This window comes from Mizuhopecten yessoensis, unplaced genomic scaffold (genome assembly GCF_002113885.1).
Source record: "Mizuhopecten yessoensis strain PY_sf001 unplaced genomic scaffold, ASM211388v2 scaffold716359, whole genome shotgun sequence".
Classification (NCBI taxonomy): domain Eukaryota; kingdom Metazoa; phylum Mollusca; class Bivalvia; order Pectinida; family Pectinidae; genus Mizuhopecten; species Mizuhopecten yessoensis.
Window position 1 is genome coordinate 565007 of NW_018480077.1, and position 19123 is coordinate 584129.

The 19123-nt window shown below is 35.9% G+C and overlaps 1 protein-coding gene across 2 annotated transcripts in view; it reads right to left on the reverse strand.

The window, feature by feature from the left end:
* Positions 1-462: 462 nt before the first annotated feature.
* Positions 463-19123, reverse strand: part of LOC110443765 (protein unc-93 homolog A-like) — a 38064-nt gene continuing 19403 nt past the window's right edge. For both annotated transcript variants that reach the window (XM_021488161.1, XM_021488162.1), the window contains exons 3-8: positions 14671-15223; positions 11720-11880; positions 9395-9640; positions 8349-8484; positions 7402-7533; positions 463-2341 (exon numbers count right to left, since the gene is read on the reverse strand). In XM_021488161.1, coding sequence (XP_021343836.1) covers positions 2106-2341; positions 7402-7533; positions 8349-8484; positions 9395-9640; positions 11720-11880; positions 14671-15211 — 1452 coding nt within the window. In that variant the 5' untranslated portion in view covers positions 15212-15223 and the 3' untranslated portion in view covers positions 463-2105. The remainder of the gene's footprint in view (positions 2342-7401; positions 7534-8348; positions 8485-9394; positions 9641-11719; positions 11881-14670; positions 15224-19123) is intronic.

Below are 19123 nucleotides of genomic sequence, written 5' to 3' on the forward strand. Positions count from 1 at the left end.
ATTAGGTTGCAATGATCGGTTCTATTTCTTTCGCATACTAGTTGTGTAGTACTCAGAAGAGTTGAATAACCACAATTGTCCGACTGTTATCAATAGGGTGCCCGCTCAACAAGAGTAATTATCAATGACTTAACTTCAAACTTCATATGGAGGATAAATACCCGAGAGCTCGGACAAGTTGGATAACCTATCGGTGGTGTCTCCCTGCAAATTTTACGAATTGCTGGAGGTTCAGATAAAGAGCTGGCCTGCTATACACCATTGCCTGTTACCGTTTAAGCCATCCAATGCTTGGCCTTCTGAATAATAACGGTCTTTTTGCGATTTTCACTGTGGGGACATCAAAGAAAATAGAAATTGATCTTGTGTCCCGTCCCTTTTGCAAGACTTGATTTTTTTCACACTTTTCTACCTTTTTTTCTTGATTGTGACAATTTTGTATAGATAGTTATTAGAAAAAGAACATGTCAGTATATGATTTTTTTGTGATTTAATCAACAAAAGTTTACAAAATCTTAACGTTGTGATAGCCTATTTATAAAAGAAATTTACATTGAAAAGGAAGTACATACGTGTGTACATGAATTTAATTTACATGTGTTATTTATAATGTATATTGAATTGATACATTGCATAAAATACTCAATTAAATCATTGATAAATATTTTGACACATTATAGGTCAGCGAACCGTAGAAAAAGCAAAATATATCTAAAAGACAAACAGATTAAGCAAAAACATCTTTTCGCGACTTTGAAACAGCAGGTAATTGGTCCTTATACACATTTAAAGGCAGGTTTCACGGTATGGTCTCGTTTTTAAACTTCAAAAACTGTTTGTACCGCTTCAATAAAAAAAATCATTTATAAAATAGTAAACAAATGTATGTTTTGTGATTTCTTTGTATAGCATTTTCATTACTTCAAGAATACATCTAAAACTTTGACCTGTAAAACTCATTTGAGGGCTTTTCTTCATCACATTTTTTATCATCATGATTATTTTGTTTTTAAGTTTTAAAACTGATAATTGCTTGAAAATGTATGTTGATCATGGCATTATTTACACAAAAAATGATCCATGTACTACAATAACGCGAAGAAAAGGTTACAAGCAAAAAATATTAATTCAACATTTAAATGTTAATAATGTATTGTGTAAAATTTCATATCTAAGAACTCGCACAACACAGGTTAATTAGAAACGGCATTTCAGATCTGCTTACATAACAACAGCTTGAACTAGGTTAAGAATCACTGAGATACAATCGCAGGATATATATTGAATGTAGTTCTATTACACATACCATTATAATCACACAAGGGCATGTATTTTTTATATCTTTACAATCTTGTTTTGTTTTGCAAATAATTTCCGTTGCAGTCATGTATTATTAAATGCACAATTATAACTGTTTGGTATGACCACAACATAGCTCCAATATTTTGTTTACGAATGAACAAGATCCTCCAACAAAAAATGTAAACTGTATAGTAAGTTGAAGATATGGATTAAACCGATATCAATATTAGACATGGTGCTATTTACACAAGTGCAGTTGATGTAAAATTCAGACATGAAACAAAGTTTATATATCCGTATCAGATAGGAATTAGAATAAGGTGTGATTGCACGGTATGCCCTACGGAGAGTGTCCTTTAAGGCGATGCCATGTAATTTGCATATCTTTTGTATAGATATTTGAATTTATTCATGCAAAGATAAATTATCATCAACACGAATTTTATCACTCTGTTCCTACAGCAAAATCAGTTACATACACCAACCCTTAACAAAAAACAATACATCAGTGGTTCAGAGAATAAAAGGATACATATTGTGGACTAAGATTAAAATCATAGAATGGAAAGGTTACTATATAACAATATAGGAAATATAAAAACGATTGTTTTGCAGATGTTTTTTTGCGCATTATTGCAATTTCACCACTGCTGTAACCGAAGTATAAATGTATGCGGTTTTCAACTCTTTCTGAATAAGTAACATGCAAGTAATCATTTTGTCTACTACGGTGCTGCATAGCAGCAAAATCGCTTGTTTTGCAGTAGCGCCATCCACGCCTCACGAGGACTACCTTGTATCTCTCACAGTTTAGTCTTAATGATGTCATGGCTTGATTTCTTTGACATTCTGTCACCAATTTCAACTAAACAGTACATCATCATTCCCAGGACCAGCCATCCGATCGCCATGTACATTTTTATTCTGGTTTCGAGATAAGCACTGTATCCGAATGCCAAAATGAATCCAACCGATTCCCACAGACGATAATTTGCAAAGGCAGCCTCAGTGTTTTTCGTGAAAAGGTAGCCGTACAGTGCTGAAACACAATAAAACACGAATGTAATGCGTTTGTTATTTAGGACACATCATTATATATTTCTTCTTTACAAAGTTTCTGGTCCAACAAATGGATTTAACAGCAGGTTGAGCTTATTTCATTTCAAATAAACATTCTTATAATATATATACAGCTACTGATATACACAGTATAACAATAGTGATGATCATTATATATATTTAGCCGAGTGTGAAAGTGTTGTATAAGATACGTTTCTGGGCGAATGAGAGTAGATATATTTGGGGAGCAATGCGCGAAATTGAACATGACTCGGAATCGATAAACACCAGTTTAACTAATTACATCGTGTCGTCAACACCCTGCATGATGTAATTGTGTGATATGTTCAAAAATAAACCGCTGGCTAGAAATAATTTAACATTAACTGTGGATAATTGAGTTTCTCATCCTGTTAAATTATGAGAAAATGCAACTGCAATTTCAAATTTGGTTACATTCTTGATGAAGAAATTTATAGCCAATTAAAATCCTGAAAACAAGGCAATAGAAGCGTAAATGATATTCATATTATTTACCTCTAAATACAAATATATTAATTAATATCAAAATATTTGTTGAACTACTTAAATTGCAAATTTAAAGGTGACAACTCAAGATGCTGCTTAATCATTGCCTTCTGTTTATTATCACATGTTGCCGCACAAAATATATAAATTAAGCAATAATGTAGCCATCGTTTAAATGACTACGCATATGTAGTTAATACAAGAATAAAAAATATCATAAGTAACCGTTCATCTTTACATTGTGAACACTTTGTTTGGTAAAGGACGTGCATTTTGAACAACACACGTTTCAATGTTAGTAATGTGTTTATTACATATATAAATTGCATGCTTTAGTCAGATTTAATGGCTATGAAGTGCTAACATCATAGCGAGTCAGGATACTGTTTCATTCGGTGGGAACTATTTTCCGCGAGGTTAACGTACGACCACCATATAAACAAATGATAAGGGTACGTTTAGCAAGTTTCAAATAGCAATAACATAAGAAAGATTTAATATAAGAAATATTTAATATTAGAAAGATATATAAATGTTTATGTTTTTGTGCTACAAATGGCACTCATTAAACTGCATAGACAATTAGGTTGCTGTACAGCCCAGATACGATCACATTGATAGAACATGAAAACTGATATCCCTTTAATCAACTTTTAACATTAACAATGGCTTTCGTCGTCTTTCATGACTTCACGTTTACTTTTGTCTTTGATCGAAACGCTACACGTAACGCAGTTTAAACACCGTATATACAAAATGTATGAATATGCAGTAGTGCCATTCGCATTGATTTTTACCTTAAATAGGTTAATTAACACGATGTATCTCACTTTCCTAACCTACAAACGTATGATGTTCGAGCACTTAATCCAGTTCCTCTCGGGTTATTACATGTATTTAGAAATTGAAGATCCAATTCAGCAGTAGGAGACCTTGACCTTTGACTGAGTAAAACGGCATTATGTTATTCATCCTTCTCCCAGTGTACGCAATATTAATAAAATCTAGTGTAATGGTAACCTGTAGAATTGGTTAATTTGGGTAATGTGGGTAAGATTATTAAATACACTATCCCCTTCATGTGTAATGTTCCCTATACATGCAACTTGAATATAAAACCAGGACTATATCGTTTTAGAACCTTTCCAATGTTATCATTATGTTATACATTTTAGATACAGTGATAATATCATACATGTAACGGTTATTCGCGTTGTTGTGTGTGTCAGCCATCACCACGTGATGTATATACCAAAATATGAGAATACATTTTTTTTAAGATGTCTTACGATGTTGATTTCTATGCAATATTTTCTTTATTTTTTCTCCTTTGCATCACTTCCACTACAGCGTATAACGCCATCCCAAAGACAAGCCAAGTTAACACCAGGTATATTTTGACACTGGTGTAAAGATAGCTACTGTAACTGAACGCCATAATAAAGCCTATTGATTCCCAGAGACGGTAGTTGGCGAAAGCTGCCTCTGGTGTTTTTGAAAACAGGAAACCATACAGAGCTGTAACAAAATGGCCAACAAGCACATTTTAACAAACAGTATATGAAAAGTTAAGAGAATTGTAGATTTTAGACATCTTGATGTCATCTATGCATACAAAGCCATTTTGCAACACAGGGATCAACAGTTTCCCAGTCAACTGTGCAATGTGTAAACTTTTTCCACATATGACTGTAAAAAAGATAAAATTGCAGGAAAAAAAACACCCAAAAAAAACATTTTTTTTTTAATTTTACAAAGTAATATATAATTATACATATTTACTTTGTTCTGTAATGTGTTCCTTACAAGCAAGATTTACAAAACTGCTGATTTAAATACAATCTCTTACAACAGAGCGTACTTTGTTTAATGCTGTCAATAAAACAATTCAATGTATTTAATCCATTTTACATTTAATCGCTGTATAATGTCAATGTTATGTTCACAAAAATGTCATTTTTAAGTTCACTCAAATGTTCTGCAAGTGGCAGGAAGCATATAAACATTTTTCTATCAATGCAGTTTACACAATAATGTTGTATGATCAACATAAAGGAAAATAACTAAAAGGAAAATAACTATTATTTAGTCATGTTTGCTTTCAACAACGACATAGTGTAATTTTAATGCAGATGACTTGTAAACGATCTTAATTAATTTACACTAAAAACGTATGTTTTAACAAGAGGGCATGCATGTATCGCTCTCCCGGACGACAAAGCAACGATGGAAAACTATGCTTATTACAAATATTGGCTCTGTCTCTCAGTAACACATGTCCTTCATTAGGTCCCTTCTTTTTATTTCCATGAACTGGGGTGGATGTTAAACATTAACCTCATTTCCCCTATTAGGCAGCACCCCTCTGTCCCCTCAAAGCATCCCACAATTTACACTAAATTGAGTCTCCTTTGCCCAAGGATGCTCTACACAAATTTGGTTAAAATCCTTTCAAATAAACTGAATAAAAGGATTTGAAACATTTCTAACTATATTTCCCCTACTAGAGACCCTTTCCCATCGCTCCCAGGAGGACCACTCTCTCAGTTAAAACAAATTAAGTCCATCTGCCAAATGGGTAACTTTGGTTGAATTTCCTCCAATAAAGCTATAGGAGAAGGGTTTTAAATTAAATAATTTTACATGAATTTTCCCAATTGCTCTACCCCGAGGGCCACATTCTCTGTTTATAAAACCTGTTGATGTTTATTTCTATGCAATATTCTCTTGTTTTTGTCTTCTGTGCATATAATATCATCCCAAAGATTAGCCAGCTCAGCGGCAGGCATATTTTCATACTAGTATACAGGAAGTTGCTGTAACTAAATACCACGATAAAGTCTATGACGTCACAAAGCCGGTAGTTAGCGAATGCTACTGCTAGTTGATTTGAAAACAGGAGCCCGTACACGGCTGCAACAAAACTACCAACCACGGCGAACATATTTTAACATTCCGGTTGAGTCAAAAGCTATATTACAATACACATTATAATTATAATAAATAAAAACAAAATCGTAAATCAAATGCCAGTATTTTAACGTCTTACATTGAGAAGATGTACATTGCATCGGAAAAGTATTGTAAATAAAACATATGTAAATTTTATTCAGATTACACATAAATCATAGATAAATTACAAGAATCATTGTGCGAGTTTAATACGCCTGACTTATATATCATAGGTATTCGTAGCTTTATTTTATTGTTTAGATGTGATGTGGTGGAAATCAGCATGTGAACTTAGTGAAAATGCTTGTCATGTCATCAAAGGATGTGAATTTAAAAATATTGGTAAATGTTCCATTTGGGCCCCCGCCCTTAGTCCCTGAGTAATTTTCTGCTGAAAATGGATAAAATATACCCAAAAGTGTTATTCCCCTATATAAACTATAGTAAACTTTACCCCCTCCCCAAGGGAGAACAGATAGCTCAGGGGTCCTTAAATTTACAATTTTAGTACAGCCCCTGATGATTTTTCTCTCCATGCAGAGAAAATGACTGTAGTACCTCTGAGTCTGGAGAAGAAGGTTTTTGAAATATTGGTTAATTTTCCCTTGGGGCCCCAATTTTGTAGCCTCAGGCATCTACCAAGGATTATTCTGACCAAGTTTGGAAAAAAATCCATCCGCTGGTTCTTAAGAAGAAGTTGAAAATGTCAAAAAAAATCGAAAGACCACGGACGGAAAGCGATTAGAATAGGTCACATGAACAAAGCTCAGGTGACCTAAAAAGCGATGTATAAAATGATTTGGATAATTTACATGCAGGTAATGTTTTATTTTTTATAGATATCGCAAGTGTTATTTTAATCCTCTTGTTGGTGATGCAATGTACAAAAACAGCTGTTGTACAATGGCAATTGAGTAAACAGAAACAAAATTGTGTTTTACATTAATACTAGTTTCACTATTATTATGGGTTGTCGGGTGGTGCAGGGGTTTCACTGTTAGTATAGGTTTGTCGGGTGGTGCAGGGGATATCGCACTTGCCTTTCACCAAGGCGACCGGGGTTCGATTCCCCGATAGTATTTAAAAAGAGGTATGGGGTCACCTGCCCGACCATGTGGGTGTACTCCGTCCCCCCCNGGTAAAATAAAAAAAGTTTAGATTTAGATTGTACTGGTTTCAAAAGATAACTGTCGTGGTTTTTTAAAATTTAGTATACACACAAAATAATAGTAAGTTTTATTCAGTTTAACACAAACTGTTATGTATATTTTACTGCAGTTAACAAATACACCGAAAAAGAATTAAACAACTTCTATCGGTTCTGCATTAAAATTAGCGGAACATTTTATGTAGAGTGATTTGAAATTTGAGTTTATTCCAAAACACACAAAAATGTTCATCGATTTTAATAACAATTTCCATCTTATTACCAAAACAAAGATCCGCGTCTCAAGGAAAGTCTATTTAACTAAGAGGATAACGTTACCGCAAACATAAACAAGGCAGCAGAAATTCTTTATAAGACAATTCACAAAGAAAGACAGCAATTGACGAACTTACCGTTGATCTGCGTCTGTATGACGGCGTCGCCCATTCCCCACAAGGCAGCAAAGATGTAGAACAGATACACCCTGTCAGGGTCAGGCTGCCAAAGCAGGAGAGTGATCAAAGTCCCGCCGTGCACAAGGAATGCTGGATTGATTGAAACGGTAGATAAAAATGAACAAGATCAAAGTAGAATGTATAGATATACCATTACCATGCACACAAGGACAAAGGAGCCCTAAATTCGATTGAACCATCTTCATTAGTTGTACGTCTGTTTGACATTTTCTCTGCCTTTCTCTTATCTGTTTGATCGAGGATTTAAGATGACGAAATGCACCTTGAGGTAACATTTAATCTAAACTTGATACTGCCATGTTTAAAAGACAACTTTAAGTCTTTCAAAGTGAGTTTGTTGTTTCTCATATTTACTAGTACAGTACTTTATGTGAAATTTGAGAAAAGATATTCATGATTACTCTCAAAATAAAACATGCACAACTTAGGATCTAGGGGAAACTGCATCTCTAAAGATCCCTCAAGTACTTCCGGAGAAATACCGATAACAAACCTTCACTGACGAAATCCAAGATTTTTTTTTTTACATTATATCATTTGTTGTCTACGCATTGATTCATTTTTCTTTTGCCACTTTTACTTACAGAATCTGTTTTTAGAGATTTGAACTCTTGAAATCCGTGAAAGAAATCCGTGAAAGAAATGTTTAAAGTTAACAGGTGGTAGCAATAATTGCCAATAAAGTCGCTTTTGTAGCGCGATCAGCCTTTTCATGACCTAGTATTCACAAATTTCTAGAAATCCAAAATGATGCAATACTTAAATTAAAAACATAAAAACTGAACCCCCCCCCCATTAGTTGAAGCCTTAATTTAATTTGGCATCAATAACGACGTTTTCGCAACCGAAAACATGTTGATTAAAAAAGGTTGCACATGACATACCTAAAATGAAGAATGGGATATGTCCTACGTACTGCACGAGACGTCCAAATGTGAAGGAGCAGATGGCGTCTACCACTCCGTAACAAATCATGACGTAACCAACATTCCAGATACCAAGGGTGCAGCTTATAAAGGACTGTAAGCAAAGAAGAAAGAAAGCATCAACACTAGGCCAACCTAGACCATGAAAAGGAATCTTACACAACTTTAATTTCAAGATAAACGGAATGGTGAACTGACAACAATCTTTATACACAGGTATAATATATGTGGTCAGATAATATTAATGCATTTAAACTTTTTAATCTTATAGTATAGACTAAGTCCGCAAATATATTTAAAAAACAGAAATATGTCAAAATGACTTGAAAGTCACCCCATCTCCTACATTTGTATATGATAATTTTCAGTATATTAAATCATTGACCAAGCTACAACTGACATATTGCGTTCTGTTAATCAAAATGGTCTAACAATGACAGGCATACACAATGTTTAGGTAACCATGCCAACACATGGAATTAATAAGAAAGCATGTGGCAAATATATGTTGTCACCTGGCATGGGCAGAACAGGTAATTGGAATAAAACGATGTTGTTTTCACAACAATAACTTTCAGAAAAGTTTTTTTTTAATTTATTTTTTTACCTCATTACTGTAATAAAGAAAACGATTCACACAGCTGGTCAACATAACATACCCAAGTATCATGACTTTAGTCCAAATGGTTCTAAGGATGTTGTTGTTTGAATTTTTTAAACATATTTGACCCCTGTGACCTTGAAATTAGGTCAAGGTCATTTTAATAAGGCAATTTTATCACTTCATCCCAGGTACCTAATGGCCAATTATCATGACCCTGGGTCATCCAGTTCTTCAGAAGTCGTTCAAAAGAAACGGTTGACGGACGGACGACGGACGCCGCAGTACGGCATAAGCGCACATGGCCCTTTGGGCCAGGTGAACTAAACACCGTTTTCAGCATCACATGCGACACCCATCGATAGCTTTCATTAAAATCCCTAAACACTCAATCGCTAGTTACCTTAGTATAATCGCCAGTGATGAACGCCTGTTCTATTCCACTGTAAATAGTGAGAGGCATCAGTAGCTTCTGGTACGGGGAATTCCACCAATGGCGGAAGGTTGCTACCAATAGATTGACTGACAGCTTCCGGTCCTCCTTGGCAATATCCTTATCCTTGTCAAGTTTTATCTGGTCTAGAAGTCCAGCGATGATGAAGAAGGCCACGCAACTACATGCTATGTATATTCCGCAAACGATGTAGACCTTTGGGTTAAAAGATAGTATAAAAGTTTAATAAATATTGATTTATAAACAAGATACAGAATCGTTTCGTTAGGTTATGATAAGTATTGGATTCTTAACGGCCTATTAACACAAAAGAGGCTATAAGGGCCAATAATAATGTTAAAGGAAATGATATCAGGTAAAAGACAAACGTCCACTTGAAAAGTAAAAGTGGCTATGGTTAGTTTTATTATGTCACCTTAGCTTTGCTCAAGTGACCTTTTCTGATCGCTTTCCGTCCGTCGTCGTGCGTCGTGCGTTTTACATTTTTGTCTTCTTAAGAACCAGTGGATGGACATTCTTCAAACATAGGTCAAAATCATCCTTGGTAAATGAGGATACAAAATTGTAAAACTGGGATACATACCCCAACCAAAGGGAAAATTAACCAATGTTTCAAAATATTTCTTCTCCAGACACGGAGGTACTACAGTCAATTTCTCTGCATGGATGAAAAGATCATCAGGGGCCCTATTTAAATTGTAAATTTCAGTACCCCTGGGCCATCTGTTCTCCCTTTGGGAGGGGGTTAAGTTTACTATAGTTTATATAGGGAAATAACACTATTGGGTTTATTTTTTTCATTTTCAGTAGGAAGTTCTTCTTACTTGGTGAAAATCATTCTTGGAGAAAGATGGTACCAAATTGTAAAATCGAGATTCCTGCTCCAACCCCAGGGGCCAGGGCGGGGCCCCAAAAGGAAAATTGACCAATATTTCAAAAATCTTCTTCTCCAGACTCGGAGGTACTACAGTCAATTTCTCTGCATGGATGGAACGATCATCAAGGGCTTTGTTTAAATTGTAAATTGATGTACCCCTGGGCCAACCGTTCTACTTTGGGGTGGGGGTAAAAAATACTTTAGTTTATATAGGGAAATAACACTTTTGGGTATATTTTGTCCATTTTCAGGAGAGAGACAAATCATGCTTGGTGAGAATCATCTAGGAGGAAGATGGTATGAAAATGTAAAATTTGGATTCCTGCCCCGACCCCAGGGGCCAGGGCGGGGCCCAAAGGGAAAATTAACTAATACTTCAAAAATCCTCTTCTCCAGATTCAGAGGTACTACAGTCAATTTCTCTGCGTGTATAAAAAGATCATCAGGGGCTTTGTTTAAATTGTAAATTTATGTACCCCTGGGCCATCGGTTCTCCTTTGGGGGGGGGGGGTAAAATTTACTATAGTTTATATAGGGAAATAACCCTTTTGGGTATATTTTGTCCATTTTCAGCAGGAAACTTGGTTGGAATGATAATGATGCCAGATGACAATTAGATGGTATGAGAAAATAAGATCCTGCCCTATCCCTAGGAGCTGGAGGGGTGGGTCCTAAATGGGGACTATGGTTGAAAGTTAAAAAAATCTTCATCAGACTCAGTTACCTTAATTACCTTAATTGTAAATTTCGTTATTTCCCAGGTCATCTGCTCTCCCTTGGGGAGAGGTTATAGTTCTCAATAGCAAAATAATTTATTTGAATAGTTTTTTATGTTCTTACCCTTTGGTGACATGACAAGTATTGTATTTCACTTTGTTTACATGTTGTTTTCCACATTTTGTACATCTCAACAATGAAATTGAGCTACTAGCTATAGTACCTATACTCAGGTGACCGCTAAGGCTCTTAGGCCTCTCGTTTTTTGGAATAGACCAACACTTTTTATGTGGGTTAGAAATTAAGAGATATTTACTGTGTTGAAAAGAGATTAGAGATGTTACATTAATATAAAATATGAATATATTGCTGGCTAAAGGTCAATGCAATCTCCGTGTTTTATTGTTAATGGCTCGTGCAAACATTTGCATTGGGACTGGTCTTCGCTTTGAAGTAAATAAAAATGGGTAATGCATGAATAACCAATCAGGTGACTGGCAAAGACAACCTCGTCTCTGCGATTTTCTGTATAGCTTAGACACCATTCGCCGATTTTAGTTTTACAGAATTTAATTTATTGGCAACACATTGATTCTAACTTTAAAATAATTTTTGAGAATCGAAGTATCTAGCTGTGAATGAACATATGCAGGCAAAAAACGGTTACGTTATTTTTTTACCTTTTCAATTGGCGGTCGAGCAAGGTTTGTATTGTTGTTTGAAGGCGCCGTCGGGTCAAAAGCAGCCCCACAGCGCGCCAGTTCCTCGGTCGTCGGTATAGTTTCATTTTCAGGGCGTTGACTGAATACAGTTGATGAGATAAGATTACCCCAAACTTGACCTGAATTGTACAAAATGATACCATGGACCTGAATGTATGATGGAAAATACAAATTTATACATAACGTATTTTACAATATTGTTGTTTTAATCGTTGCTTTAATCAATGTCTCATGTTATAAAAATAATAATTTCAAATCAGGGAAAAAATCCAGGATATTGTGGAAAAAAACGAAATTGACCTATTCCAAATGCAACTCTTAGGATCTGTATCCGGTCTTTTATTATGCTTCGACTGCCAATGCTCATAGATGAATTTAAAGTAGACAAAAAGATATATTTAACCGATCACCGGGACGATGTTTAGGGTTTTCGGTGGTTAAGCCAATACCATGCACGTTGAGGCGGACGACGTTTAATGACATTGCAGAAAAACATGAATTTACAAGTTATACCTATTACTGAGTTATACACATTAAAAAGTGTTTATAGGACTTGTTAAATAATACACTGTTTATAGAATAATCTGAGTGATATCAAAGCTCACACTCCTTTTGACCTTTAAAATATACCACAAAACAATCAATTAAGTCTACCTTACTACTATTTCAAAACAAGTTATTCAATTTGTTTGTTTAATATATGGATGGAAATATGTCATAGTGAGGTTGCATGTATCGTTTAATCAAAACATCCGAAACTATCTATTCTAATTTCCGTTATCTTTAAAACAGAAATTTTCATATTGTTAACAATTGCTTTGACCATTTGTTTCTTTGATTTGTTTTTACGGCCTATTTACAACCAAAAAGAACAGATTTAATGACCTTTATAAGTTGCATAGTGTGGAAGTTATCAAGGGGATTAGAATGAACGTTATAAGGTAGTTCTCAAACACATTTTCCAATTTTTACGAGGGAAAAAAATACATCAATCTGATTTAATCGAAACGGTTTAGTTTCTCCTTTGTTCTGACAATTGCACTTTAACATAATATCTGTTCATTTTGTAATTTTGTATTCAAATATGTCAATTTAAAGAGCAGATTAAGTATCGAATAAATTTTAAGGAATCAAATGTTCTGCAGTTACCCATACTAATGTAAATCTCCTCAACTAGCATTTTACGAACCTGCGGTGGTTTAACAAATTATACAGACACATAAAAAACTAGTTGTCCGCACCTACATACAAACCATTAGGAACGTCCTTTGCAAAGATATCTTCTGTGTTAATATATAAAATGATTACTCATTTTAATAATGAAATTGTGACATTTCGATGGTTGGCACAAGGGCATGGGTAACCAATGTTGCTAAATTACTATAAATTCATTGTTGTTTCCAAATTCAACTCGCCGGAAATCCATAATTTCTACGTGTCAGTGAGGTGAGCACCTCGCAATACACACTTTGACTGAGTGACAGTAATTAGCGACATCTCAGCAATACATCGATTATTGGAATGACCATAACTGTTGATAGAACGTTAAGCAATACTAAACCAAACCTAACCAAATTGTATGAATAGGTGATTCTAGCTTATGGTTACGTAAAACGAGGGATAATACATACCGCCTTTGGATTCGGAAGTTTTCGAAACGCGGCATGCATTATCCATCGTTTTAAATGTACAACTACAGACCAAGGAGAACCTTAATATCTAATTTGAGAAAGAGTAATTTCTGAGAAATAGTGCTATCAACTTCAAACTCTGAAAAAGCAAGATGGCGCCCATCGGCCATCTTAATTTTCTGACCAGTCCTTAAGTTGGTTATGTAAACTAGGGACCATGGGGAAGCTGCATGTGGAATATGAGAAAGATCCCTCCAGTCCTTTCTGTGAAATAGCGCTAACAAACTTTTAAGTTTCAAATTAAAGATGGCTGGCTGTTGGCCATCTTGGTTTTGTGACAAGTTCAAAAAACGATATGCATAACTAAAGATCATGGGGAACCTTCGCGTGAAATTTGAGGAAGATCCCTCCAGTGCTTCCTGATAAATAGCGCTAACAAACTTTAGCTCTAAAATTGAAGATGGTTGGCTGTCGGCTATCTAGGTTTTGCGATCAGTCCCAAAAATGATATGCATAACGAAGGACCATGGGAAACCTTCATGTAAAATTTGAGAAATATCCCTTCAGTACTTTCTGATAAATAGCGCTAACAAGCTTGTTTAAGGACGGACGGAATGACGAACCTATAGACCACGGACGCAGGGCGATTTTAATGTTGGGCTAAATAAAAAAAAAAAAAAACGATATTCCTAAACGCTCTTAAAACACGAGCGTACTAGTATACGCCTTCATGAAGTATGCATCAAAATCACAACAATTTCAAAAATAAAATTGAACATGTTTGTGAAGGTTTTGTTTGTATCTTTTTGTCAACAATCTGGGGTTTTGAAGCATGGGTGTCAACAATTTGTTGAAAACCCCCAAAACCTTCGTAAAATGCCAATAACGTGAAAAGGTGAAAACAATTGATATAATAAATGGATTACTATTTCGTTTAACATGAATGAACACTTTCACTGCTCTTCAGAGATATCAATTCGATGACAACAATTCGGAAGACCAAGGATTGTGCATGTGAACTACCGCACAAGACGCCTTTCGCTTTAGCATTTAATAAAACCGGTGCAACAGGACCGGTTCTCTACACCTACGCACGTTTCAATCAGGTCAGAGCACTGCCCACCAAAACAAATGTGTGTGTGTATTACCTTAAGGCGTATCACCTAACCCCTTCGTTATCCCCCCCCTCCAAACTTTTTTATCATCGTAATATATTTCACCTTTATAATAACAGCACTAAATATTTTGTTTTGCAAATAAAATGGAAAGCATACTCACTTGTCTGGAACACCATGAAGAAGAATCCAAAGAATCGGTTGATGACGTCATCTTCGGTGGCGCCTGTGTGTTTTGCATACCAAACGGCAGTTTGTGTAAGGTATGTACACTTTGCAGACCACAAGGGAGCAGCACCCAACCCGACAATAACGGAGGCCACCGCCATTGTTCCCCAAACAGCGTAGAAGTTGGCGGCCATGTACACAATATAACAGATCATGGATAATGCAACAGTCCATTTACAGCCTAACTGGCCAACAATGAAGGCCGGAAAGAACATGCATGAGACTACAAGAGCACCGTACACGATAGCCAGTCCCCCGGTACCGAGACCGTCGTCTTTGTTTAGGGAACTCTGTAAATTCGATAATGACTGAAAGGATGTGAAAAGGAACAGGAATCCAAAACTCACAACCACAACATTTTTTAGGATCGTTTTCTTGCTCATTCGGTGATCAACCGTCTGCGTCGAAGGACTAGGACCTGCGGCATTTTGGTACCCTTTCCCAAAATCGACCATCTCGGTGGTATACTGTGCCATGCTTATCTATTTCTGAAAAAGATATAACACATGGATATAAGCATTTAAACAACATGAAAAAAGCATTCTGTTGGTATTGATGAATCAATACATATCCCCTACCGGTGCCCCTAACAGATACAGCAAACAAATAAAGTATATGGTGAATCAGAAAACTTTAACCAAAACCTTAACCTGCAGATTTTTGCCAAGATATTTAAGTCCAAAACACGTCAAAAATTAAAAACACTTCCACTAAAACACATCAATGCTAGACGCCTGTACATAAACTCAGCATCCTAAAACTATTATAAAGTAAACAGTGAGCCATTGCAAAACTTTCAATCAAACTTTATCCTGCAGATTTTGGCCAAGATACTTAAGTCAAAAACATGTCAAAAATAAAAAAAATAAAAATCGCTAGACCCCTTTAGAACCTCTGTACATAAAATTTGGTTTGGTTTCATTTTGTTTAACGTCCTATTAACAGCTTAGGTCATTTAAGAACGGCCTCCCCTGTGTACAAGTTGCATGCGTGTAGTGTATGCGTGTGTATTTTCGGAGGCTGCGATATGGTCATGTCTGTACATTGAATAAGCATCCTTAAAATATTAGTAAGTAAAAGGTGAGCCTTACAAATATTTAACCCAAACTTTAACTTGCAGTTTTTGGCCAAGATAGTTAAGTATAAAAAATATCAAATATTAAAAATAACTAAAACTATTTTTCCACTTGCACTAAACAGCATTTTTGCTAGACCCCTACAGAACCCCTATGCAAAGAACTAGCATCATAACATCATTATTAAGCGAATGGTAAGCTATTAAAAACTTTAACCAAAACCTCAACCAAAGGTTACTGATTGACTGACGGACAGGCGAACGCAGACAAAACCTATAGTCCCCCCTCTCCAATTTCACAGGTAGTGGACTAAAACAAAGTAAAACTTCTCAATAAACATGACCCAAATTCCAGAGCAAAAATGTTTGAAAGACAAGAATATTTATTTTACGGTTCATTTAAGCATTGAACTGTTTTTGTATGGTATTTATGATCTATTTGAATGACACAGCTTTGCAAGCAATCAACATAATGCGCGCTTGATCATGAATACCAAACAAAAACAGTTCAATACTTATATTTACGTTTTCTCTACCTCTTATGTTCTTATTGAACTTATAATTTATATTTAAAATAAAAAATCCCCGCCTTATCGTCAGTCCATACGATTTCGTTCAATAGTTTGAACAGCGTATTGTCGCGTGCTGATTGGCAAACAAAGTAGTACTTTGAAATTTTAACAAAAACTTACAAACACAAGTTCGATTTGAAATTGTTTCGATTTTTCCCCGGAACAAATTTCGCGCATGGACAAATACAGTGAACACCGTAAATCCAACCTTGCCCTCCACGAGGGAGTTATTTTTGGAAGTTATTCGAACTTTTCTCTTTGCTCATTTTGTGAAGAATCTAGGCGTGAATGTATTTGTTGATTGTATGGGAACCTGACAACAGTCGGTAGATTCTATAACAGCCTCGTTGTTTGACATGTCATCAGAAACTGAGAAATGGTGGATGCAAGACGCGTGAAACTGATAGCGTTTGAAGTGAGTGATCTTGCGACGAAGCACAGGTTCGTTACTCATATCAGTAGGTCTGTAACATATGTGTCACTAAGTCTATAGAACATGTGTATTTCATACATTTGTAACGAACCCCTATTGATCAGTGCAGTATAACAGACGATATTTCTGATAAATTGCATGAGCGTTAAAATTGTTTCCATTGCCGGCATTGGTGATTTCAACCGATGTGCATTTTGTAAGATATTACAGACAAGTGTTTTTTTATTTTATTTTGTATTTTGCACATATATTTACAATGGCATTGTCAAATCTTACAATGCCCAGCGATATTTTAGCAGCCGTCATGTTTATTTATATTGGATATTGTAGTTCCGGTCAGTGTTGTATTAATATGCTAAGAATTGTGTCTCGTGATGCATGGGTAATTAAAGTCCCATCAACGACACAACTTTCAAAGAAGCTATATAGTGGCAATGCCATGCAAATGCAAATATATATATGTATAGGATAGGAAAAACATCTTGGGATTCTTTGATGGTCAGATGGCCTTTATAGACATGTACTTCCTAATGACTACCTAACTTATCTATGAATTCAACACACCAGTAAACATTAGTATAAAGGAAAGAGCCGCCTGGGTCAGATTTACCCCGCAAAAACAATCATATGAAGGATTCGTTATCGACCCATTATGGATGTTTGTTCGAGAAGGGCAGGAACTTTGATAACAAATATGTACAATTTGTTTTACAATAGTTCCATGTGGACATGCTTTCCATTTCCTGCATGTGAGATGCAGGCATTCTTCAATCATTCATTTACAAGAGGCCCAGAGCGCCTGTATCGCTCACCTGGATAACAATGCAACCATGGGAAAATATTCTTATTACATAAAATACCTCCAATTGTTCAGAAGAAGGATTTTAAAGATTTCAACCTCAAATTCCCCTATGTGGCCCCGCAATTCTGCACCCAAAAGGGACACACTCTCCATTTGTACCATTTTTCTCCATTGCCAAAGAATACTCCGGGTCAAATGTGGATAAAATCCCTCCAATGATTTTAACCTCAAATTTCCCTTTTGTGCACTGCCGCTTTGTATCCATAGGGGCCACACCTAAAGTAAATACAAAATAAGGATTTATCCAGACTAAATTTGGATAAAATCCCTCTAATGATACAGAAAGAGAAGGATTTTAAAGATTTAAACCTCAAGTTCCCCTTTTGAGCCCTGCCGCTCTGCGTCCAGAGGGGCCACATTGCAGAGGGGTCACACCTAATGTTTATACAAAATAAAGTCGCCTTTGCCCAAGGATGCTCCAGGCCAAATTTGGATAAAATCCCTCCAATGGTACAAAAGAAGGATTTTAAAGATTTAAACCTCAAATTCCTCTTTTGAGCCCCGCCCCTCTGCACCCAAAGAGTCCACACCCACAGTCTATATAAAACTAAGTCATCTTGGCCCAAGATTGCTAAACACCAAATTAGAATGTCGAAGATTTTACCTGTATTTCCCCTATTGAACCCCTCCTCTGATCCCAAAGATTGCAAAGGGTACAGCAGACCTATTTTCGAAGCTTTTGTGTCGCAAAGTAGAGGGCACAACGTAATTACCCAATTCTGCAGAGGGTTCCCACATTTGTCGTCTCTTACGATACATGCAGTGGGTAACAACAGGTGTATTCTTTTCTCGATCCCTGACCTGCAGGGGTGTGGTTTGTGGGGTTCAACGCCTTATTAACAGATTACGTCATTACGGACGTGCCGCCATTTTGTAAACTGCACCTGTGCCTGTATTCTTGCGATAAGCGCAGATCTTTTGCTGTCTTTGGTCTGCAGCTTCACTAGCATACTATGCCGAATATAATGATAAAATATAGCTTACACATAAAGTCAGTTGGTGTATAATATATGCGCATATGTAATTAAGTATTCAAGTATTATTGATTTATTGTTCATAGATTTACAACACAATATCGACACGGGGACAAAGGGACAGTTTTACGACACTGTTCGTCCTGTTTATGGTAGTAGTGAATGAAATATAATAACAACAAGAGGCCCAAGGGCCTTAGCGGTCACCTGAGTTATATCATAGGTACTGGTAGCTTTATTTTATTGTTTAGATGTGATGTGGAAATCAGCATGTAAACTAAGTGAAATACAATACTTGTCATGTCATCAATGGATAAGAATTTGAAAATATTGGTAAATGTTCCCTTTGGGGCCCCGCCCTAGCCCCTGGGGATGGGGCAGGAATCCCAATTTTACTAAGTAATACTCTCATTCACCCAAGATGATTCTGACTAAGTTTGAGTAATTTTCTGCTGAAAATGGATAAAATATA